The sequence below is a fragment of the Arvicanthis niloticus genome, chromosome 6 (genome assembly GCF_011762505.2).
Source record: "Arvicanthis niloticus isolate mArvNil1 chromosome 6, mArvNil1.pat.X, whole genome shotgun sequence".
Taxonomy (NCBI): domain Eukaryota; kingdom Metazoa; phylum Chordata; class Mammalia; order Rodentia; family Muridae; genus Arvicanthis; species Arvicanthis niloticus.
In genome coordinates, this window is record NC_047663.1 from 4,207,599 (window position 1) to 4,232,691 (window position 25,093).

General features: G+C 47.3%; 1 protein-coding gene across 1 annotated transcript in view; it reads left to right on the forward strand.

The window, feature by feature from the left end:
- The first annotated feature begins 5,059 nt into the window (after nt 1-5,059).
- The window catches only part of Cyth1 (cytohesin 1), an 82,660-nt gene continuing 62,626 nt past the window's right edge, over nt 5,060-25,093 (forward strand). The window contains exon 1 of the mRNA XM_034505841.2: nt 5,060-5,213. Within this exon, the coding sequence (XP_034361732.1) occupies nt 5,192-5,213 (22 nt within the window). The 5' untranslated portion in view covers nt 5,060-5,191. The remainder of the gene's footprint in view (nt 5,214-25,093) is intronic.

The window sequence follows — 25,093 nt, forward strand, 5'->3', positions numbered from 1 at the left end:
TCTGCATGAGCAGCAAGTGCTCTTGATAGCTAAGCCGATCTTCTAAAACTCTTTGTCTTAGTTAGGGTTTTACTGCTGTGAGCAGACATCATGACCAAGACAACTCTTACAAGGACAACATTTAATTGGGGCTGGCTTACAGGTTCAGAGGTTCAGCCATTATCAGCAAGGCAGGAGCATGACAGCATCCAAGCAGGCATGGTGCAGGAGGAGCTGAGAGTTCTATATCTTCATCTGAAGGCTGCTAGCAGAATACTGACTTCGAGGCAGCTAGGATGAGGGTCTTAAAGCCCATACCCACAGTGACACACCTACTCTAACAAGGCCACACCTCCTAATAGTGCTACTCCCTAGGCAGAGCGTATACAAACCATCACACTATTATTTATTTTAAGGTGGTTGCTACAGTGTTCATGTGGAAGTCAGAGAACAACTTGGGAGTCGTTTCTTCCCTTCCATCCCCTGGGGCTCCTGGGATAGAAGTTGGGTGGACAGAATGGGCAGTAGGCACCTTCACCCACTGGGCTGGCTGTCTCACTGACTCAGAATTCTCAAAGCCTTCTGACATTCTGTGTACAAAGCAATCATCATGTATTCCCTCTGTCCCCTGTTGATTGTCTCTGAAGATGCTTTAATACCACAAGGATCTGCTGGGTTATTGCTGCTTAAAAAATTTTATTCCTCAACTCTAATTTTTGAAATTATAATGGAAGGCAGGGGTAATGGAAGGAGGTACCCTCTTTAAAAATTATCAGTTGGTAGCTTCAAACCTTCAGGTGTGAATATATAACCTGGAGTAACGACAGAAACCAGGGAAGTAAAAGCGGTTGATTGTGGGGTAGGGTAGGAACGGAAAAATAGGGGACTAGTGGAGTACAGGTGGCATGAAGGGGACATAGGAAAAACAGGGGGGGTTCTAGTTAGGGGTGAGGAAAATAAATACAGAAGGAGGGAGGAGGGTAGCCTAACAGTGTAACAGTGAAGACTCACAGGGACAACTACAATTAACTACCTAAAGATACATGTAAGTCAGTGTACAAATGGACAGCCTCAATGAAAATTTCCCATCTGGACTGACAATCCCTCCCCCCCCCCGCCCCCCACACACAAAAACTTCATCAGGCATAAGAACCTGTCTTTTGAGTTGACCGGGTTGTCCAAAAGACTCCCAAAACATTAGAGGCAATTGCTATTAGCCTTCCTCCCAAATAGTAAGTCCCTATTGCTGAAGAAACCATGTCCTTCAGACACAGGGCCCAGAGGCTGAAGAGCTGGAACTGACCTCAGACCACCTTGGAGACTAGCTTTCATGGTATCAGAAGGTGCCGTGTTAGCTTCCAGAGGGGAGGAAGCAACAGTCCTACCTACCTATGACACCATGACCAGCATGGCGGGTAAACTAGGGGTGCAGTGGTCACACATATACATTGGCAGTGAGCAAAAGCTCTCTAGTTAGACTTGAGACAGGAGGGGAATCCTGCCTGATACTGAAAACCAGTTAGTGACCCAGAGCTTGTGAAGTCATGCATCTTAGAGGACAACCTGTAGCCTACACTTAACTAAACCAGCACCATCTCTAACTATAGTTTAAATAGCTGTCCTTACCCCCCAGATAAGTGCATCTCTCCCTCCTCAGCAAGGAACTGGTTTTTTGCATCAGTGTTTCAGAAAACCACCACTAGTCAAGGTACAGTGTTGTGTAGCCCAGTCCCACCTGCTCCACCTACACCACAACTACTGCACATGAGGCTCGGGGAAGAGCTGGTACGAAGACTGTAAGAGCAGAAGACTGGGGAGGTTGCTGTAAAACTGTGTCTCCTACAAAGTCAGAATTAAATCCACAAGGCCTCACCACCTTGGCTGTCTAAACACAGCCCGATCAAGGACAATGCCGATGGGCATGCTAACACGGGAGGAGGAAGGCTCAGCTGGCCTCAAACCTAGCCAAAGAATTACAGGTCAGTGAGGAATGCTAAGAGTGGGAGGAGTCGTCTTGCCGGGGAGAGCATACCAGCTGGTTAGCCAATACTGAATGGTTAGCTGTGAAAACATACATGCAAGTAACAGCATTCGGACCAAGCCGGTTGTGTTCATGTGTTTAGGAACACATGCAGACACTTAACAAAAAGGTCACAGGGTTCAATGAGAGCAATGGGGGGGGGGGGGAACAAATGAGGAAAGGGAAGTGGGAACTGATGTAATAATATTAGACTCTCAAAAGAACATTTTAAAAGAGCAACATTTCCCAGAGGGGCTCTATGGCTAAGGATGTGTAGGGAAACAATGGGAAAGTGACATAGGTAAATTTTGTTTTTCGAGACAGGGTCTCTATAGCCCTGGCTGTTCTGGAGCTCACTCTGTAGACCAGACTGGCCTTAAACTCACAGATCTTTCTGCCTCTGCCTCTTGTGTGCTGAGCTTAAAGGTGTGAGCCACCCCCCACCCGACCTACCCCTATCCCCACCCCCAGCAAGATGCATACATTTTTTTAATATAATGTTTTTGGCTGCTGCTTCTTCCTCCTTCTCCTCCCCTTCCTCCTCTTCTTTTGTTTTGTCTAATGTTCAGGATAATGAGCCTGCTCAGAGGCAGGCTCAGTGGTTCTCCTTACTGGGAGAATGAGATGAACAGGAGCCAAGGGTGTGACTCACATGCCACCAAGGTAGTGAACAACAGAGGTTGAGGCTGCAGAAGATTGTGTGTGTGTGTGGAATGACCAGGAATCAAGGACCAGGAGCAGGACTTGATCCTGGGGAAAGAGTGACGCAGGCATGGAAGGTAGAATGCAGACTGGCAGAGGGTGAGACTTGCAAACTACAGCATTTTGTATAATCATATGGTAAAGTGTGCAAACTGCTAAGCATCCCACAGACAGACAGACAGACAGACAGACAGATAATCGTTGTTGCTGATCAAGTAGCAAAGAGCACTCTGTAGTGAGAGAGCCAAGGAGGCCAAACGTATTTAATTTAATTTTCTTATTTTCTGTATTTTGTGTGCATGTATGGCTGTACGACACATGCATGCAGTGCCCTGGAGGCCAGAAGAGGGCGCTGGATCCCCTGGAACTGGAGTTGTGGACAGTTGTGAGCCACCACGTGGGCGCTAGGAATTGAAGCTGGGCCTTTTGCAAGAGTAAGAGCTCTTAATGGCTACACCAACTTCTAGCCTCACAAAGGTATCTTAATGTTCTCAAAAAGAAAAAAGAAAAAAAAAAAAGAAAAAGAAAGAAAAGATGAAAATTTGTTTATTTTTATTTGATGTGTGTTTGTCTGTCTGTATGTGTACTTTATACTTACCTGGTGCCTTTGGAGGCCAGAAAAAGGTATCTGATCTCCTGGAACCAGAGTGATGATAGTTGTGAGCTGCCATGTGGGTGCTGAACAGTGAACGTGTATCCTTTGCAAGAACAGCAAGCACTCTCAATAGCTGAGCCATCTCTCCAATGCCAGCTTTTTCTTCTGTTGATATTTATTTTGAGTATGCAAGTGCACTCATTTCTGATGGCTTACAACAACCTGTATCTCCAGCTCCACAGGTTCAGATGCCTTCTTCTGGACTCATGGGTTCCTTCACACACATATGTGTGCATACAGAGGTATTCACACACACATATAAAAATGTTAATATCTTTAAAGAAAAAAAAAATAAGTCCTGCTTTCTCTACCTCTCCTTTCATTTCTGTCAATTTTCCTCATATATCCTTCTCAGAAAATATGTATGTCTGCCACAGGGCAGGTATAAGGTGGTGCACTGAAGGATTTAAATGCATTAAAGTTGCACAGAGATTTTGAGCAACTACAGACTAAGGCTGTCGGCCCCTAGGGAGGAAAGATTGCTGCAGCCCACCCAGCAAAGGGAAGGACCCACAACGAAAGACCCGACTCTCCTTCTTCCTCCTGTGGTTAGCCTGGCCTTCATACTCTGGAGAAGCCCAGAGATTCCCACGACCCTCTCCAGGCAGTGATTTGCAGAAAGAGGAAGCTGTGGATGGAGAAGGCTGGTTTTGGGGCTGCCCTTCTGCAGTGCCAGGATTTCAAGTCTTTGTTTCAATCATGTCTCTTTTTCTGTATCTTTAGGGTTTTGTTTCTGTTTTTGAGGTGGAGTTTCACTATATTGTTCTCCTGCCTCGGCTTCTAGGGAAGCTGGACTAACAACAGGCATGCAACAGGCAAGCACCTACCCCAGGCCTTTCTGGTTAGTGTAGTGGGGCACATTCTGGACAGGGCCCTAATACCTGGTGATGCCCAACCCATATAAGACCCTCTGAGTCTTTGGGAATCAGTTTTCTCCTTTTCCCTGGTGTCTGGGATGCAGTCTAGGGCCTCTCACATTACTAGGCAAGTGCTCTGCCACTGAGCTGCACTCCCTGCCTGTCACTTGTCTAGAGTTCACAGGACAGGGTGTTCCCTAAGGGCCTTTTCAGATCATTAGTTGGTGTTTCCACTGATTAATTCTGCAGATACCTCCTGCGGTATAAATGCTTTCACCTCCACAGAAGCAGCCCCTGACCACCACTGCAAAGGAGGTTCAACTGGTCCTCCCAAAGAAAGCAGCAGAACCTGTGAATTGATACTAAGGTAGCGAAGTGGGCAGTCTTCCTGGGAAACTTGGTGCAGGTAGGAAGTATAAGCAACGAACTCATATTAGTTTAGGTAATTTCCTCCTCCACATGCTGGAGTCAGTCCGAGGTGGATTCAGCCAGGGCCACCAACCCTTCGGTGACACCCGTGACCTTGAGTCTGTTTAACCAGCCCAGTGGGTGGACGATGGCCCTGGCTAGTAAGCCACGCCTACGGCCTACGCAAGCTTGCGAAACTTGAAACCCGAAACTGCCCCGCCCCGCGGAGAGTGAGGGGGCGGTACCTAAAGGCGAGGGCGTGGGTTTAGGGCGGAGCCACAGATAGGCAGAGCCTAGGTGCCGCGCGTGCGTAAACGCAAACTAAAGCGGTCCGCAAGCGGACGGGGCCTAGAGGGCGTTCACGCACGCGCACTTTTGCTGTGGGCGGGACCTTGTGCCGGGGGCGGTGCCTCAGGCGGCGCGTGCGCAGGCGCGTGCTGGGCAGTGCGGGCGCGGTGCGGGGGGCGGGGCTCCGTGGTTCGGAGCTGGCCTGTGGCGAGCTGGTGTCTGGCAGGACGCGGGCTGCAGGAGGTCAGTGGCGGTCGGGGGCCGGAACCGGTCGCCGGCACCATGGAGGACGATGACAGCTATGGTGAGTGGGACCGGTCCTCTGCCCCTTCGTGCGCTTCCGCCTGCGCCGGTGTCCCTGGGACGGGGCGCGGAGCGCTGGGTGGCGGCAGTGCGAGGGCCCGGGAGTGACTGCCCAGGCGCTCGAGGGCCTGAGGGTTGTCGAGGCTGAGGGTCACCTGGACCTTTAGGGTCGCGGTGAACCGAGAGTCACCGGGACCTGAGGGTCGCCGGTAACTGAGTGTCACTCCGGCCTGAGGGTCGCGGGGGCTGAGGGTCACTCAGGCCTGGAGGGTCACGGGCAGGGGTCTCCCGAACCTGAGGGCGCCGAGCGGGGCGGGTGTTAAAGCGGAGCTTTCGGGCTCTAGGACCGGGGTTACTCGACCCGAGGGTCGCTGGGGGCTGAGGTTTGCGAGTCTGGCGGTTCCCAGGAGGGAGTCACCGGGGTTAGAGGGTCTCTGCGGCGAGGGATAACCGGAGCGCTGAGGGTCGTGAGGATGCTGAGGAGCCCCGGGGCGCCGAGGGGCATCAGGGCCGGGTGACTGGGGTCGGAGTCTTCGAGGCAAGTCGCCTGCTGCTTGTCACCGGATTGGCAGACGCCGGGAGCGGCCGCGGGACTAACACTCCCGGCCTGTGCTCCCTAGTAGTTTCCGGCTCTCTGGCTCTCTCGGCTCTCTCGAGGTGTTAGAAGTTATGTCCCCCATCCAGCTCTTTGTTCTGAGATGAACACAAGTGGCCTGACCGGGGCCTCTGAGCCTGGGACGTCGTCGGTCAGGTTCCGTGCTATCATTGCGTTGTGAATTAGCTCCTGGTCCCCACGTCTGTCAGTCAAGGCCTGACCACACTGGGCAAGGAGATCAAGTTTGAGCTGTTGCCTGAAGGTAGCCGGGTAATGACACCAGTCCACGTCCTCCAACAGGGCACACGCGATTTAGACTCTCCTGGCTAACCTTGCTGCTTGTTGGCGTTCAGCCAGGGCTCTGGTCCCTCAGAGGGTGTGGAGTCTCTGGAGTTGTAGAAGGTTATTTGAAATGCTTTACGTGGCTGTTAGCATTGTTTCCAAGAGGAATGGAAGAAGGAATGGCAGGTAGGATGAGTGGCGAACTTTACTGGTTTGGCAGGGAAGTATGGATCAGGAACTTAACATGCTTATGGCGCTTAATGGAGCCAAACTCTGGTGTGTTGCCTCACAGGTAGCATTGATTGCCTCCTCACACACTGGTGAGGGATATTAAAATACCAAAAGGGAAGCGTGTTAGGTCATTGCAGGTAAACCCTTAGAGAACTCCGACCCGGTAAAGCCATGAGGGTTATGGCTAACAACTCCTTGAGCTTCAGATGTGTGAACAGTGTTTCCCTGAATGTTAGAGGCCTGTGCCTGCCTGTTCAGTGGAAGAAGCTGGCCTTTGCTACCTTCCAGGTAAAAGTAGTGTGTGCTTTCCTTTGTGAAAAGCAGTCACCTGCAGGCAGGCCCCAAGGGATTGCTTGGCCCCTTTGGACCCTCAGAGTTTTGCTGGAAACCTTCACCGGCTTTCCCCACTGTTATTTTCTCTCCCTCTTGTCCTTTGTTGCCCCCTGGGTGCCAGGGTTCTGCCAAGCTTTGTTCTTACCCTCCCCTGGTTATTGCCTGCTGGGTGAGGCAAGAGGCTGCTGTTCTGGTTGTTTTAATAGTGATTGCTTTTACTCAGGCATGACTTGTACTAGGAAAGGAAAAATGGAAGCTTTTGGTTCCTGTTACTGCCAGGAATAGAGGGGCTCAGACCCAAATTTACCCTGTAGTTCTGGAGGTCAGATGGTCCAAATTAGGTCATACTGGGCTGCTATCAAGATTTTGTTAGGGCACTGCTCCTTCCAGAGGTTGGAGGAAAAAGTCAGCCCCCTTTCCTTTCCTAGCTCTAGACGATGCTTGCTTCCCTTGGTATCCATCTTTAAAGCAGATGGATAACATCTCTCTGCTTTGTCTACTTGCTACCCTTTCCTGAGGACACTTTGTATGTGTCACACCTGCTTAGATAACCCAGGGTAAGGATCGCAGCCATCCGCAAACCCAGCCTCCCTTTTGCCACGCGAGGAACCACTTTTAAAGATTTGCGGGTTGGGATGTTCACATCTTTAACTTTTTAAAATATTTATCTAGTGCATGTGAAGGTCAGAGGACATCCCTATAGGAGTTGGTTCTCTGCTTCCACTCTGCCAGTCCTGGGATGAAACTCAAGTTGCCAGACTTAACACCAAGTGCTTCTTAACCCACTGGGACATCTCACCATCCCAGATGTGGGCATGCGTGCGTGGAAGCCTTCAAGAGAGCTGCACGGGAGGATGAAAAGGAAGCTTCTGGCCCCCTTTATACACCTTTACATTTTTTTTAATTTGGGAAGAACTAGAGGGATTAAATACAAGAAAACTCCTTGAGTATCATGTAGTATAAAATGGCCATGTGGAGACTGAGACCAGCTTCCCTCTCTTTCTCCCCCTCTCCTTCCGTCCTTCCTTTCTTCCCTCCCTTCCTCTCTTTGTATTCTCTCTTTTCCCCCTTCTCCTGATCTCCTCTTTCCATTTTGAGTTGGGGGAGCAGCTCCCTGTGATTCCACGGGGCTGGCCTCAAACTCCTAGGTTTAAGTGATCTTCCTGTCTCAGCCTTCTGAGTAGCTGGCCCTGTATCGATTCTGTGTCTGGCTGAGCCTCCCAGTTTGGTTTGTTATAGGATCAGGCTTTAGAGGGAATTTACTTAGACCAGTTTACACATGTTAAGAGGAAATACCTGCCAGGGATTCCTGAAACATGAAGACATGCTCAGATCGTCCATTGCTTTCTTCCAGATGGACCTAAGCTGTAATATTTGTTTTGTGGCTTTGACATTTTTACACACACACGTTTTGGCCAGGTTTGTCTGGAACTTGCCCTGTCTGCCTCTGTGCTGGCCTTGGGCCTTTATCACTGTTCTGTAGGGAAATACATTGGGTTACAGAGCTATCAGTTCTGTATTAAAAATAAAATCTTTGGCGCACAACTCGTGTGTAGCATGCTGAAGACAGAGCACATGTCTTGGAGGATTGCTGTTCAACTAAAGGGACTTTCAGAAACAAAGAGTGAGGCCTGCCTCCCCTGCAGGCCTCTTTAGTATTTACCAGGCAGAGATCATTTGATGACTACACCTATGCAGGCTGTGGCTTTCCTGGTTCTAGAAAGAACTCTGTGATGGCACTGTGGTGTTCTGCCAGATAGTACTGCTGGCTTTTATGTTCAACTGTTTGTGTTCAGGAAGAAAAAAAACAGAGTAAACTTAGATTTTGTATGTATCTTATTTAGGACACAGACACTGGGCCTGACTGGACTCAGGTAGGGCTCTATGTAATACAGCACAGGGTTGTGACCACAGCTCCATGTGGGGGCCTCCCCAGAGTGACCATCACCCTGCTGCACAGTAATGGTCATCAGGTTGGGACTCATTCCTAGATTCAATTGTTAACTATCTAAAAAAAAAAAAACAATTTGAGACAAGATGTCAGGTAGTCTGTGCTTGCCACAAACTCATCATGTCGCCCAGAATACCCTTGAACTCCAGATGTTCCTGCCACCGCGTCCTGAGTGCTGCATTATAGATGTGCACCATACCCAGCTTAACTTCTTTTCTAAGGATCATCTCCATCCAAACTTAATTTTGTTTTTATTTTGTGAGTGTTTTGTCTTCATGTATGGTCAGAGGAGGTGTCAAATCCCCTAGAACTGGAGTTACAGAGGGTTATAAGACGCCGTGTGCATGCTAAGAATCAAACCTGGGTTCCCTGGCAGAACAGCCAGAGCTCTTAACCACTAAGCCAGTTCTTCAGCTACCATATATGTACATAAATACACACACACACACACACACACACACACACACACACACACACGTTGGTCTATTTTGAAATGGGTTTTACTCTATAGCCCTGGCTAGCCTAGAACTTGTTATATAGACCGGGCTGGCCTTGAAATACAAAAATCCATCTGTCTCAGCTTCTCCAGCACTGTTTAAAGGTGTGTGCCACCATGCCTGTCTTCCCTACATAAACATTTAAAAGGAGGACCCTTGGAATCTACCCTTTCCCATAACAAAGGCATTTTGGACACCTTAGGCAAACTGTCCACAGGTAATTGATCTTTATGTTTAGGACAGCTTTCATGTGAACTGGAAAGTTCTTGTGCACAGAGAAGAGCCTGCCAGAGCTCCTGCACCCACCTTGCTCCTGAAGTGCTTGTGACATAATCTTCACATTGAGCTCCTGGATCCTATGCAAGCAAAGTAGAAGCAATTTTAATTAGATTATCAGTATTTAAGAAGACTTGAGAAAATGTAGGTTTCAGTTTCTTGGTAGACTGAGCAGTGAGGTAGAACATACAGGAACACAGTTGATTTGCATAGCATGCAGGGTCTACTGAAGCACAGCTGCAAGCTTGGTGTCTCATGAGGGCCAGGGTGGTGAGATAAAACAGACGCACACCCAAGGCCTTCAGGACCACCTCTCATTTGTCTTCTGTCACAGTGATCACTGACGACGGCCAGGATCTGACCTGGTTTCTGTGCATGGTTAGGTGTGGTGCCTAAAGCACTGGAGTGTGCCAGGAGAAGAACTGTGGTTTGTGGACACAGAGCTGTCCTGAATTGTCGTTACTGTGGGAGTCTTGCCACAGAAGATGTAGGGGTGAGAAGGGCAGGTGTAGAGGATGCAGGTGGTAGCCTGTTGGTGGAAGCAGAGCTTCTGGCCAGTTGTAACCTAATTTTATGACCCCAGGGCTCTTGAAGGTACTTTAGGGAATGGACTAAGAAGAGAGTTGGCTCTGGTTTTGGTGGGAAGGGTTGTAAAGTAGAAATAATCACTCTTCACAACACCACAGAATCCATGTGTTGTACTACAACTGGAAGGACGGTTATATCAGACAGAGGAAGAGCTGACTGTGCTATACAGTGAGCCATGGGGATCCATGTGTACGGGTATGTGAAGACTGAAAAAGAACAACTTATATCTTTGAGATTTATTTTTTATGTGTTAGTGTTTTGCCTGGGTGTGTTTATGTGTACCACATGAGTGCCTAGTGTACCTGGAGACCAGAAAAGAGCATTGTGTCCTCTGGAACTGGAGTGACAGAGGGTTGTGAGCCAACATGTAGTTGCTGGGAAATCAAACCCAGGTCCTCTACAAAAGCAGCAGGTGCTCTTAACCACTGAGCCATCTCTCCAGTCTCAAGAGTAATTTTAAAGTTGGTTTTAAAGATCAGCTTTAAGAGAGATAGGATTAGTGATTTTCTACAGTGTTGATGTTTCAAGCACGGTGTTCATATTTCTCAGCACCGTTGGTCTCCCGGTCTCTGCACACTCGGGTGCTTGGCCGGCTCGCTTGGCTCAGGTGGCACTCTCCGCTCAGGCCTTACTACTTCTTCACTGATGAGTGAACGTCCTGCTTCACAGTTGTCGGCTTTAAGAGCAAGAGTCATTTCTCCATAGCGCATCCTACACAAGCAAGGACTGACTTGGGGATCTTGTTTCTTCTTCTCGGCTTCTTACCTCAAGCCTTGTAACCTGATTTTCTGTGCCCAGGGTTTTTTACAGGGTCTTGGCCTCTTGCCAGGACTGGGAACTCTCAGAGACTGTATGGGTTTTGCCAGGATCTTAGCTAACTTGGGATCACTCCATACTCCTCTTGCGATAGGCTTTGAGGAATGACAGGGCCATCCAGGGTGACTTTGCAGTAGTGACGATTTTGCATCAGAGTCCTGGCAGGATGAGCCCCTTCTATGGCTGGTCTTTAGGATGAGCATGGTATTCCTGCCACCATCACTGGGAGCAGCTCCTGCTGGAGTTGTTTTTCATTGGCTTCAGACTTTTCTTTCTTCCTACGAGAGGGAAGAAATGGATAGAAAGTCAGTTTGGGAGTGAGTGAGTGGAGATGGGGTCTCCATGGCTTGCCTTTGCTCTCTGCAGACAGCAAAGTGTATGCAGTGTTCTGGACAGGACAGGGAGTATGACATTTGAAAGAGGTGCTTTTTAATTTTGGGGCATCTAGAGCAAGTTGTGGGGCGTAGGGTCCCGTATAGGCAGCCTAGCAGCCATGGAGATCGGGTTTGCTTTCCTTCTCCATCCCCGCAGGAGCGCCGACTCTCCTGGGTGTGTTTGACCATATAGAGAACCACTTTTCTTTGTTTTTCTGTGATCTGGATGATTTTTATTGTTTTCAAATTTAGTTACACACTTAATGACTTGACTTGAACACACTTATGTGAACTGAGGGCTGTCTTAGAGGCATACGGCTGCCATAGTTATATCCTAGGTGATGCTAGCATGTCAGGGACTGGGCACATGTACACATAAGTACAAATAAGCCTGGTGGGAGGGTCAGCAGCTAAGAGCTTTTCAGTAAGAACTGATGTCCTGGTCATCAAAGGATGCCTCAGTAAATCTGTTGATGCCTAGACAGGTTGGAAATATTTGCTTTGCATATTTGTGTATCATGGGCTGGCTACAGGATGCTGGTACCTTGACCATGATGAACTCTTTTTAATGGCCTTTGTCAAATCAATTGATTTACACAGTTTGCTCATCCTGATATTTTAAGCATGGGGAAAGTAGGTGTCAGTTTTGATGGGAGCTTGAGTCAGATTTTGGTCAATTTTAGTTGCTTTGAGCCTGTCACTGGTTTCACTCCTAAAATTAATTTTTTTTTCTACTTTATGTTATTCTGTAAAAAAGTTAAGGATCTTTCCTTTAGAGCAGTGGTTCTCAACCCTTGGGTCACAACCCTTTTGTGATTTGACCAACCCTTTCATAAAATCGTTCCATTTGTCACTTTTGTTCATCAGAAAACACAGATATTTACATAACAGTTCATAGCAGTAGCAAGGTCACAGTTATGAAGTAGCAACAAGAACAGTTTTATGGTTGGGGGCAGCACAGTGTGAGAAATCATGTTGAAGGGTCACAGCTGTGGGAAGGTTGAGAACTGCTCTTGAGGAAACACTGCAGGTTAAATGGACAGTTAGTCTGGCTTGTGCTGACAGACAGCCCTGTGTGGGTTTGGAGGCACTGTACGCTCTCCTTTCTGAGTGTTGCATGTGCCAAAGGAGACCCTTTTGTTAGCGGGGTTTTGTCTTCTCTGTTTGAAGCACCCATGATCAGTAGAATACTTATTCTCCAGTATAAACCAGACAGTTGCCTCTTTGTTTCAAGGGTACAGAAGCACATTGGAGGTCACTGAGGTAGGGCAGCCCTGACCAGCAAGCTCAGAGGTTGGAGATCCTTGCTGACAGATCTCTGCCTTGTGCCTCTGACCAGGCTACCTGCCACACCCAGGCCCAAGATGAAAGTTCTTCAGAGTGGGCTTCCAAAGGAAAGCTCTTGCCCGAACCTGTCTGCACTTCATCCCCAGCCACGGCTTGGTTGTCTGTCTAATTATTGTTGCTTAGTTTCAGTTGCAATAATAGAGGCCTGGAGGAGGTGGAGAAACATTTAGAAATGTTCAAGAAGTGAATCCCACATCCTTTCAAACTGCTGGTGATGGTGTTTTTGCTTCTTTTGCCCCAGGAGATGGGGCGGGGGTGGGGAGAGTGGGGATTTTACTAGGTTATTGTTCAGGGAGAGTTAGCTGGTCCTAACTGCTTACTTACTCAGTCAGCAAGTAGTAGTCACTGCTCTGCTCCGTGTAGCATAGGTATCAGGAGGGGTTTGCACTTCAAATGACATGGGCATGAAGGCAGGCCATGAAGGAGCATGGCAGAGTGGCTGTGACAGGCACTGCAGTGGGGAGGGGGACTAGCATGGAGGAGCTGGTGCTGGGACAGCTTTGGAGAAGTCAGGGGGGTTAAGTCAGTGAATGTAGCAAGTGCACTGCAGGCAGAGGGAGAGCTAGGCCAGGAGGCCGAAGCTGTAGGTGTGTCATGGGCTTGGCAAGGGTGGAGGAGGAGGCCTAAGTGGCTAAGAAGCAGGAACTCTGTGTGTAGTGCACATACTGCAGGAGTCTTTGGAACTTTAGCGATATCTGGATCTGAATGGAGCTGAGACTGAGTAGGTGATGGGAGGTGATGCCAGGAACTGATAGAAGAGAACCAACAGTGGCATCTTGGGCAGAGGCCTGCTGAAGGGCTGGAGAGAGCAGAGGTTGGAAAGGAGGCTGAGATAAAGGCACATCACTCTTCAAGCAGCTAGACAGTAAATGGAGAGAGAGTAAGAGGGGCGGGGGGGAGGGTGCTGGGAGCATACTCAGTAAGCTGGAGGTGATGGAGAATGGAAAACACTTTCTGCTTTTAATTTATAGTCTAGGTGGCCTTGAACCCCCGCTCTGTAGCCAAGGGTGATCTTGAGACTCAGCCTCTATGTCTTATGTGCTAGAATTATAGGTGAATAAACTCCTGGTTTATGTGGTACTGGGATGGACCCTAGGGCTTTGTGTACACCAGGCAAGCACTCGAGCAACTGAGCCATAGCCCCCGCCCATAATAGAATCAAAAATACCCATTTGGTAGTTATTCCAGGCCAGTCTTGAGTTAAACAGTGTTCCTTTGTGCTGGGCAGTGACCCTCCCGTAGGAGTGGGCTCAGATTTCATTTCTCCTCCTGTGTCCTGTGTGTGGCAGCTGCAGACTGCATGTGTTTTAGGAATCTGTTCAGCATAAGTTACTCCCATTTGAGTGCTGAGACCCTGAAACATAATCTCCAACAGCCCTAATGACTGAAAGTAGGAGCACATGTTGGGTTTTAGCAAACTGTGGTGGTTTCAGACACCTTTGCCATCTAAAGGCATCATGGCAGCTCATGCCCCTCCATTCTGGAGTTCCCTCATACATTAACAACCTTCCTTTAGTCACCATTCATTGACCATCCCAGGCAATCAGGCTTGAAATCATGAGACTCTCATATTCATATTCTCTCTCTCTCTCTCTCTCTCTCTCTCTCTCTCTCTCTCTCTCTCTCTCTCTCTCTCTTCCTTCCTCTCTCCCCTTTTCTCTCTTCCTCTTTCTCTCTCATCCCCCATCTTCCTCCCTCTCTCTTCCTCTTTCTCACCCCCCCTCTGGTATCATCTTCAGGATGCCATGTACTCACCTCCTTTAAGATAGAGGGGTCTCTCATTGGTCTGGGGCTCACCCAGTAGGCTAGGCTGGCTGGCCAGTGAGGCTCAGAGATTTGCCTGCCTCTGCCTCTCAGCCCTGGGATTACAAGTGCATATTTCCAGCATTCTTGTGTGGGGTCTGTGGATCAAACGGAGGCTCTTATGCTTCAAGAAACAGCTGTCTCCAACCCCTCTCTCATTTTGTTCATTTGTTTAGTTTGGTTTTTGAGACAGGACTTCTCTGTGTAGCCCTGGCTGTCCTGGAACTAGCTCTGTAGACCAGGCCAGTCTCAAACTCACCTGGCTCTGTCTCCTGAGTGCTGGGATTAAAGGTATGTACTACCCCCACCCCCCAAAATTTATTTATTTATTTATTTATATATATATTTGTGTACATGTATGTGGAGGCCAGAAGAAGGAGCCATCGCCTGGAATCTGTAACTGGAATTACAGATGGCTGTGAGCTACTGTGCAGGCACTGAATCCAGGTGCTTTAGAAGAGCAGCCAGAGCCAGTGCTTGTAGCCAGCTCGCTAGCCTATTTTTTTTTTTTTTTGGTCTAAACTATTTTCTGTCTATCCACTTGTGTAGTTGACTTAAAAGAAACAAACAGATCTGTCCTCTCTGTACTAGAGCACTTGTTTTGAGAACTTAACAATACAGGTTCTACTTTCACAAAGCTAATAGCTGAGGTGGTGAGCTGGTTGTTTTGAGGACTGTTGGAGCACTGTGAGGGTAGCAGGACAAGGCTGTGGGGCCTGCAGGCACCGTTTCCATCTTGCTCTAGGTTAAGGGGGAGCATTCCTGATCAGGGGTCACCCTGTGAGCTGCTTCCACTGTGGTAAACTGATGACACTTTGCACTTGCTGTTTAACCCCTACTGTGAGGGGTGGATTGTGAGCAAAGTGACAGGGCCCTCCTCCTCCTCTTGCTCCTTCTCCTTCCCACTCTTCTTCCTCTTCTTCTTCCTCCTCCTCCTTCCCACTCTTCTTCTTCCTCTTCCTCCTCCTTCCCATTCCTCTTCCTCTTCCCTGAGCTCCTCCTGCTTCCCCTCGCTCTTCCCCCTGCCAGCTCTCCCTTTTCTCCAGGCATCCCCAGGACCTCGCTTTCTCCAACTGGAGCTGCTCTTCCCGTGGACCAGCTCTGTCCTCGGCTCCTGCCTATTGCCCCTCCCCTGTTAGTACACATCTTATGCATTCTTTTATGCTAGATATACTTTTTATCCACATTTTAAACTTTTTGTCTTTACCTCATAGTTGGGCATAGTTCCATGTCTCGGTGTGGCCTGTGTTGAAGGCTACCGAATCATTTATATTGAAAGAGTTGTTGTGACGCTTAGGGTTGTGGTGTTTCTGGGGATCCTCGGTAAAGGTAGTTTCTAATCTCCTAAGCGTGCTAGGTAGTAGTAATTTGGTCAAACCCATGTCCTCTCAGGGTCTCTGGCGAACAGTATGGCTGGTAACACCAGGGTCATGCAGCCTGGTCTTTGATTCCTTGGAGCCCAGACACTTCAGGTTGGTGGTTGGGCAGCCAGAACTTAGGAGACATGCAGCTACCTAGGTCTGCATGGTGATACTGCCTCTAGCAAGTCTGAACATACTGCCTCACAGACACCTGGAGCCCTGTCAAGGCTGAAGACAGAAGCTGCCTGTGGGAAGTCCACATTCAGTGGAGGAGCAGAGCAGAGCCAGGTAGTTACACTCGCAGTCTGTGTCCCTGACTGAGTGCTCTCCAGAGGAGAAGCAGGTTTCAGTCAGAGTGGTCCACAGGCCAGAGAGCTTTAAGCATTGCAGGTTAAGGGTGAATGTGGGGCTTGGGTTCAGAACTATGGAAGAGAGTCTTTGAGAGACTTCTGCAAAATCAGATTTGTGTCACCTGGCATCCTAAGTGCGGGCTGTGGGTCTCAGGAGCACATCCAGGTGCCCTGGCAACGCTGATGACGTCCTGTTCTGATGCCTCCTGGTGGGCTGCCACTCTGGTGAGGATGACTACCTGACAACTGGACTGAGTAGGTGGAGCTTCAGAGACCCTTCTGGTGCTGTGACAGCCACCTCCTGCTACACCAATTTCTTCTTTCTGTGGTTTCTAACCACCACCCAGATATCTTACAGGTCCTTTCTCTGCTCAGATTGCAGTCACAAAGAGTGGAAGAGGTGTGATTCCTCAAGGATTGATTGCAGGGCTTAGGCTGGGGAGTTTCTGTATACAGTATAACCGCTCTGGCCTCCCATCTGAGTCTCTCCCTCAGAGGAAGCAGCACTTTAGGAGTGTACCACAGGGCAGCAGGAAGGCTCCTCTGTGTCTGGGATGTCTCACAGAGGCCCAGGGGTTCCTGCTGCAGTGACTTCTGACCCTCTTAGTCCCACTCAATAGACAGGACTTCCTCTCTTGTTATCTGATCCAACCTGCATGCTTAGCAAGGCTCTACACAGTGACTCTAATTTTGTTGACTGAGTCCTAAAATTTAACAGAGGAGCTAAAGTCATAGGATTGCTCATAGCAGTTGTGAGTCCCACTTGGAAGCAGAGCTGTCGTAGCTCATGTGGCTGGCTTCCCCTTCTGTAGCTTGCGGCCTGTTTGGAGGTCTGCTTCCTGATGTGGCTGCTGGGGAGTAAAGCAGCTGAGTTTCTCACTGGTGTTCTGTTTGGAGAGTGAGAAGGCATTTTATGCCTTTGATTGTTTTTCCTTTCCTTTCCTTTCCTTTTTTTGGACAGGCTCTAACACTGTAGCCTCTGCTTGGCCTGAAAGTTGCTGTGTAGACCAGGGGTGCTCTTGAACTCACAGAGATCTGACTCCCTTTGCCTTCTGAGTGCTGAGATTAAATGTGTGTGTCCCCAGATCACTTTGTGCCTTTGAGATTTCTGTACAATTTATTTTTAAAGTGGACATTTGCTTGGAACAATATAATTATTCTATACTATAAAGATGAGGGTACCAATATATTATTTTAAAGGGGCTTAATGTAACCTATAGGACGGTGGATTAATTTAGGAACCATCAAGTGTTTAATTCCTTAAAAAAGATTAAAAATTGGTAGTTGAGTTTTTGTGTATTTGATTTTTAAAACCTCAAGAACACAGCTAGGGATACAGATATTTGGTGGAATACTACTTTACCTTGGGGATCTTTGGGACGTGTAGAAAGAAAAAGAAGACACTACATGTATTAGCTTCTTGCTGCTGCTGTCAAAAGTGATGACAGTGACCTACCATCTTAAGGCTATGGAGGCAGAAGTCTAGTCAAATAGGATAAAATAGCAGCCCAGCACATTCTTGTCTTTTCTCCTCAAGAAGGCAGTACCTGGTAAAAGCCGCAGCACACTGGGTCTTAGCCCCTTCCCCCACTTCAGAACCTGCAGTGGCCAGTGGAATCTTCCTCACATCCCACAATGACATGGACTCTTCTTCGTCTCTCTTCCCCTTTTATGAGACGTGTGCCCACCTAGATGATTGAAGATAACCTCCCTCTTCTATGAGCGATGTCAAGTCTCCCTGCTGCCTTTGTGGGCTCCAGGGATTAGGATGTGAACACCTATGGGTCTTGTTCTGTCTACCTGTGTGTCCTGGTGTTTTTGTCCTAGGTGACAGGCAGCACCACAGGGACACTGGTATTGGGACTGATCTTGTCTACTTTCTAATTAGACATGTTTCCTTTTAGAAACACACTTCCAATTCAAGGGGGAAGGCAGCTGTGATCCTGACAGCCTGCACTCTGCCTCGGCTCATCAGAGGACAGGGTCAGAAGGCTGTGTTGTTGCTGCCTCTTCCAGAATACTGTTAGTTCTCTTATTTTCAGGTAGCGGAAGTCTGCTGAACAATAGGCTTGATAGGAAAGGAGTTTCTTCTTCTGGAAGGAACTATTGGTGGGACATTGTTTGCTGATTGTTTCCTCAGATGTCTGTCCCCACATCACACGGGCACATTGGAGAGGAGGCAGGGGAGTGCTGTTGGTCTTTCCCAGATTGTGTTAAAGGCTCACTGGGTTTAATTTATGCTCTGAATAGATTTAAGGCCAAGTTTCTGGCTAGATACTATTGTCCTTCCCTTTCTGGCCACGTGTTAGTCTTCCATTTTCTTAAACATACAAACTTGTGTGGACAGCATTGTAATAAGGGGAGTTTAAACATGTGCCTTTAAAATGTTTGTAACAGGCCTTCAAAAGTCAACAGAGAAAATGTGGTTCACAGCAATGTGGTTCTGAAAGGCATTAGTCAGTTGAAGGAGTCACAGTGATCTTAGTTTTTTATGTTATCATAGCCCTGGGTCAGCTGATTTCCATACTAAAACAGGTCTGGAAGAGCAGAAGGAAAAGAAACAGATCCTAGCAGAACTTGCCTCCCTTGAAGAAAACAATGACCTCAGTAGTTTGGATTCAAAAGTAGGAAGTGCTCAAGCATGCTGGGATATATACCTGGAATGGCCATCCAGGGTTAGCCCAGGTTTATGCTGGAGAGTGTTAGACATGCCTGCCTTGCATTCTGGAGCATGTGTTGCTGAGCAGAAAGCAACCCATAAAGTCCCACCCATTGAGAAAATGACCATATCCATTCATACTCATGTCCTGTACTCAAACATTTCTCTTCTTTAAAATATAGTAGGCGCTGGATGTGGTATTACACACTTTAATTCCAGCACTTGGGAAGCAGAAGCAGATGCATCTCTGTGAGTTCAAAGCCAGCCTGGTCTACAGTGTAAGTTCTGGGACAGCTAAGGGCTATACCACAGAGAAACTCTGTCTTGAAAAACAAATATATATGTATATGTATGTGTGTGTGTAAATCAGAATATATCACTCTTTTTAAAAAGTAGCCAGGTGTGGTGGCACATGCTTTTAACCCCAGCATATGGGAGACAGAGGCAGGTGGATGTCTCTGAGTTCCACAACAGTCTGGTATATATGGCAAACTTCAGGATAATCATGGCTGCATAGAGAGACCCTACCTCAGTAAACAAGAAAAGCAGGGGAGGGGGCAGTATGGGTGTTACAGGAGAGTCACCTTAATCATCAAAAGCATATATTGGTTTTGCAGAGGACCCAAGTTTGGTTCCCAGCACCCACATATGGCAGGATCACATCTGGCAGGACACAGCTCCCTATGACGCCAGCTCTACTGGGCACCATAACTTCTTCTGGCCTCCTTGGGCACCCATGCTCACATGCACATAGCCATACACAAGTACACTCATATACACATAATTAAAAATAAAATAAAGAAAGCAGCTCATCCTGGCTTTCTAATCTACTCCTGTCTAATGAACCAAGTTACCTCAAGCTGAGACCTAGAAATGACTGACCACACACAAATATACATGGATATAAATACATGTGTATAGTTAATTTTTTTTTTTTTTTTTTTTTTGGTTTTTCGAGACAGGGTTTCTCTGTGTAGCCCTGGCTGTCCTGGAACTCACTCTGTAGACCAGGCTGGCCTCGAACTCAGAAATCCGCCTGCCTCTGCCTCCCAAGTGCTGGGATTAAAGGAGTGTGCCACCTTAGTGTGTAACCTTAGTTACTTATTTTTAAGGCTTGAAATTTTGGGGACTCTGGATGTAGACCACCCAGCCCTCAGAGTATTCTCCTCAAGGTCCTGTGGAAAGCTGCACAGGCTGGTGAGGGCGTGGGCTGGTCAGCAGGGTAGTTGCCTTCATTGCCCACATAAATTGTATTGAATGAGGGCAGGAGGGCTTTTGTACCCATCAAGGTTGCACAGGGCGGATGTTGCATCCTCCAGCTATAAATTCTCCAGTCTGATTTCTGTGGTTTTGCTCTGGGCCATTCAGAATTCCCCATAGAGAACTTTAAGTTTTCAGAGGTTCTTAAGAAGAGATTCAGCAGATCAAAGAATAAAAAACTACCCAAGCCTGGCTGCCTTTACTCTGTTATTATAACTACCAAGTTTAACTGCCTACCTCCTTTAGCTTCCTGAGTGCCTTTGTGTGGTTTTCTGTTTTGTCTCTTTGAAGAGATAGCTTCCCCATATGCGATTGCTTTTCCTGGGCAGCCCCTGCACCAGTGCCAGCTGTGCTAGGCAAGGGCACAGCTTGGTCTGTGCAGCAGAGGGCACGTGCCTCCAATACTCCTCTACTTGTCCAATTGGGTAAGGGAAGGGCTTAATACTGGTGCCCAACACAGGAGACCCTCAGAAGCCAGGTTGTTTGCCCTGCGGGTCCTCTGGAGGGCCTTTGTCTTTCTGTGGGGTTAGACACATGGTAGGCCTTACTTGGCAACAGTTATGCCCTTTTACTTTCTCCACTGTAGCACTTGGGGGAATTTTGAAAAGTTATTATACAAATAGCCAAAGATAAGCAAAAATAGATGTGCGGCCTGCAGCTCTCTCCGTTCACATTGTGTCTGTCACCTTTCAGTTTTTCTCTTGTGCACATTCCTACCTGTTCACTCTCTTCTAGGAAATACAGACTGTTTTGTGGCCTGCTCTTTATATAAATACATATTGTTTACATGTGTGTGTGTGTGTAATAAACTTGTGTCCTTTGGAAGAACAGTGCTCTTAACCTCTGAGTCCATTCCTCAGCATCCCCTTTTAAAATATTTATTTATTTATTGTAAGAACTACCTTGATAGCTCTTTTTTTAAAGATTTATTTATGTATTTTATATATGTTAGTACACTGTAGCTGTCTTCAGACACACCAGAAGAGGGCGCCAGATCCCCTTACAGATGGTTGTGAGCCACCATGTGGTTGCTGGGAATTGAACCCAGGACCTCTGGAAGAGCAGTCAGTGCTCTTAACCGCTGAGCCATCTCCAGCCCCTTGAGTAGCTTTTTAAAATATATTTTTTAAATCTCAGTGTTGGTGGGGATTAACTTTGTTCTATAAATCTCACTTTGTGTCTCTATCAGTCAAAAGTATAGCTGTTCTTTCCCAAGTTGTATGTGTCTGTGTGAATGCAAAAATGTGTGGTGTGTGTGTGTGTGTGTGTGTGTGTGTTATGTGTGTGTCTGTATGTAAGAATGTGGAGGTCAGAGGTTGATGTTTGATGTCTTTCCCTCTTTCTTCTCTCCCTCTGTTGTGTTGTTGTTGTTGTGACACAGGGTCTCTCGAACTCTGTGGCCCTGACTGACCTTGGAACTTGTTATTTAAATGAGGTTGGCATCAAAGAGCTTCATCTGCCTCAGGCTCCCATGTGCTAGACTTGACATTGTCTGTCACCATTCCCAGCTTCACCTCATCTTTCCAGAGAGGGTCTTTCACTGAACCTGGCCAGCCAGGCTATCCCCAACAATGAACTCCAGGAATTAACTCTCTCCTCCCCAGTTCCCATGCCACTCAGCAGACTCATCCCGCTGCGCTGGCTTTTTACTTGGGTGCCAGGGATCCTAACTCAGGTCCTCATACTTGAGTGGCGGGTGCCTTACTCAGTCAGTAGACTGAGCCATCTCCCTAGCCATACCAGGTCATTTTTCAGTTCACTTACTAAACAGGTATCTCTTAGTCACCTTGTAACTGAAACCCTTTCTCTGAGGTGACTTAAACAAAGGTCCACCCCCACCTCGTAGGGCACAGGTGATGAACCAAAGCACAAATCCACCAAAATCCAGCCTAGAGAACCTGTGAGTTCACAGAGAAAACATGTATGACCCAAAAGTGGCCACAGCGCTCAGAAGGTCTTACCCAGCATGGACAACTTCCCCATGGCTACCTAGGGAGTCCTCCCTTCAGTTAGTCTTCTGCCTTCTGCTTACTTTAGGACCTTCCAATCCCATAAGGCCATGTGAGCTAGAGTTGAGTTACATACAGATGTCTGAGATATGCAGGGAACAGCCAGAATCTTAAGTTAAGTTCCAGTGGCCTTCCCTACCCTTCTCTCAGTGAGGGAACATCAGTGTGTGCAAGCCAGTCTTGGTGTCTCTTGCAAGGAGTCACAGTTGCTAAGATGAAGTTGACAGCTATTCTGTTCAGAGGACCGTATTTCATAGGCTTCAGACTGGACAGTCTGTAGAAAGACTATACTCTAGTTAGAGAAAAGAACAGGTACTGAGTCCTTCCTTCCACAGCCTCAGGAATTTGAGCAATGGGGAAACAAGGGGATGAAGAAAAGACAAATACACAAACACACAGAAAAGCTGGGTTGGGGCTGGGCTCCCTGATGGAAACGCCTCGCTCTGTAGATGCTCAGCGTATTTATAATACACGGTTGAGCAAGGAGGTGGGGCTGCTGTGTACAGCTTAACGGGAGTCAGTTTTAGCTGGAGAGAAAGAGAGTTTAGGTAGGGAGAGCACTACAGTGGTCATTTTGTTGGACAACAGTTGGACACACTGTCAACATTTGCACTTGGACTGGGAGGGAAGGCTTTGCCATTTCCCATGGGTCTAGGCATGGTCTTTCATATGGCCAGCAACTACACACACAGCCACTCAGGACTTGAAATACTTGGGGTTCCTGGGCTCCCCATGACCAGGGACATTTGGCCAAGGAATCCTGCTGATTCCATAGAGGGGAATGTTAGCAGCAGCATATGCAGTTGTTGTGCTCAGATGGGGTTTCTTAATAGTTAAAACCACGGTGACATGATGTCTGTCTGCCTTCTACCCCGTGACTAATCCTCATCTGTGTTTTGCTGGGTTTGCTGAGCACAGGCCCATGGTTGAACTTTTCCTACTTTCTCAGCATTCTTATATCCCTTTGTGACGACAAGGCATCTTTTATAGAGGCCTCTGTGCTCCCAAATATGTTAAAGACTTTTGAAAGTGAATCCACTAAAATAATTATTTTATGTTTGGTAAGGAAAACAGTCTGTTCAGGTACAGTCAGTTGAGAGAAGCTCAGGTAGCTGGGACCATAGCCTAGCAGTAGAGCACTTACCTGAGTGTCATCTTTAGCTTCATGAAAATAAATGACATATTTGTGGTAGTTATGTGTCCATGACATTTATGACACAACACAGCATAGCTTCTGATGGTCACTTGACCCTTCACTTATTCCTAAGGAATATATGATTCCTTCCTGTCATCAGGAAGCCTAGTCCACCTACAGATCACACACAGTTACCACTCAGTCATTACTCTTTAAAAGTGTGTGTGCGCACGCACGCGTGTGTGTGTGTGGGGGGGGGCGTCTCAAGCATGCTAGGCAATTAATTGCTCTAACATAGCTCGGCCCTAGTCCTAGAAGGGTTCTTTCTAAAACTCGTGTGAGAACAGCTCTATTATTTAGGGGATTATTTAGTGTTAGAACTGCCAGGTAGATGGATGATCTGCTTTGGAACTAAGTTTTTAATTATAGGTTATTCTGAGAGTTAGTGATTTGCGTCCCTGATGAATTGGATGGCAATAATTATATTTAAGTAATTATACTAATTTAAAATTTGGAGAAATTGGTTCTTTAATAACTGCAATATGGCAGATTATCATTATGTACTGTTTTCTGTTCTAATTGTTATTACTGCTTAATTGATGTGATCTGTTAGATTTCCCCAACATCAGTTTGTAAGCACTGTGGTTAACTAGGGGTGCTAGTAGCCATCTGACCCCTCATTTTGAGCCCATCAGCTTCATTCTCATGTTCTTGATAGCTCCCAGTGTCCTCTGTTTCAAATACATACTTTAAAGCTCTGGGAAGCAGAATGTGGTGACACATACCTCTAGTTCCAACGCTAGAGAGATCAAGGCAGGAGGATCTTGTATTTGAGGCCAGCCTGAGCTACATAGTTAGACCGGGTTTCAAACAAAGAGGGCTTGGGTTGTGACTGAGTGGCAGAACATTTGTCTATTATGCGTAAGGCCCTGGGTCCTCTCTACAGCACTAAAACACTAGGATACTTCCCTTCATAGCAAGAGAGAACAAGAGTTTCTTCTCTTCCCTCTCAAGTTCTGAATTTACTGGAAACCTAGAACAAGGACTCAGACAACAGCAACCAAACCATCAGCCCTTTGATTGTGAGGCAGGAAAAAGGCATTTCACCTAGTTTCAGGCATCTAGGAAATAAGCTACAAATTTGTAAATTTCTGCCTGCTTTTTCCCAAGAGATAATCTTTGAGGCAGATACTTTAGAGCTAAATAACTGAAAGGCTGTCAAGAAGGCTCAGTGGGTAAACGTGCTAGCTGCTGAGATCGACAACTGCGTTCAGTCCTCAGAACCGAAGTGCTGATGAGAAGATAATGTCCCCCACTTGTCTTCTGATCTCTGCATGGGCACCATGACATGTGCTTAGTCACACTTGGATGCACATGCATGCATGAACACATGCACATGCAGGTTTTTTTTTTATGTAAAACAGAGTAAGTAGAATGAAATAACTGATAGCCACAGTGCTGCCTGTGCTCCTGCTATCTCCTGGAGCCCTGATGGAGGGTGAAGTAGGCTTGTGGATGGGCACAGAGCAGTAAAGAAGCAAGATGGCAGAGTCCAGCTGTCACCCCATACACAAACGCCTTTATGTGGCCGAATAGAATCACATTTTTTGACATTTTTTGTTGATGTTTAAGTGGCTTGCCAACAAGTGCTAAATTGCTATAGAGCTACGTGCTAAGCGTGGCACTGCTGGGACGGTACATGGGACAGTGTTTGCTGCTTTGGCTAACTGTTGGATCTCTGATTTGTTTCTAACCCTGGTGGGATATTTTTGGAGCTAGAAGGCTTTTGTCCCTGCTGCTATCTACTGTTTGTTTTAAACAAGCATTTAAACAGCCTAAGTAGAAAGCTGGAGAACTTTATGAGTAGTTGTTTAAATAATAGATTTAAAGGTGTTTTGTTTCATTTTTACTCTTGAACCAGCCCTTATTTTCTAGCGCAACAGTTAGACCAAGCAGGGCTCTCACCTCTTAACATCCATGACCAGCATCAAGGAGCTGTTGTCTTACTTGACCT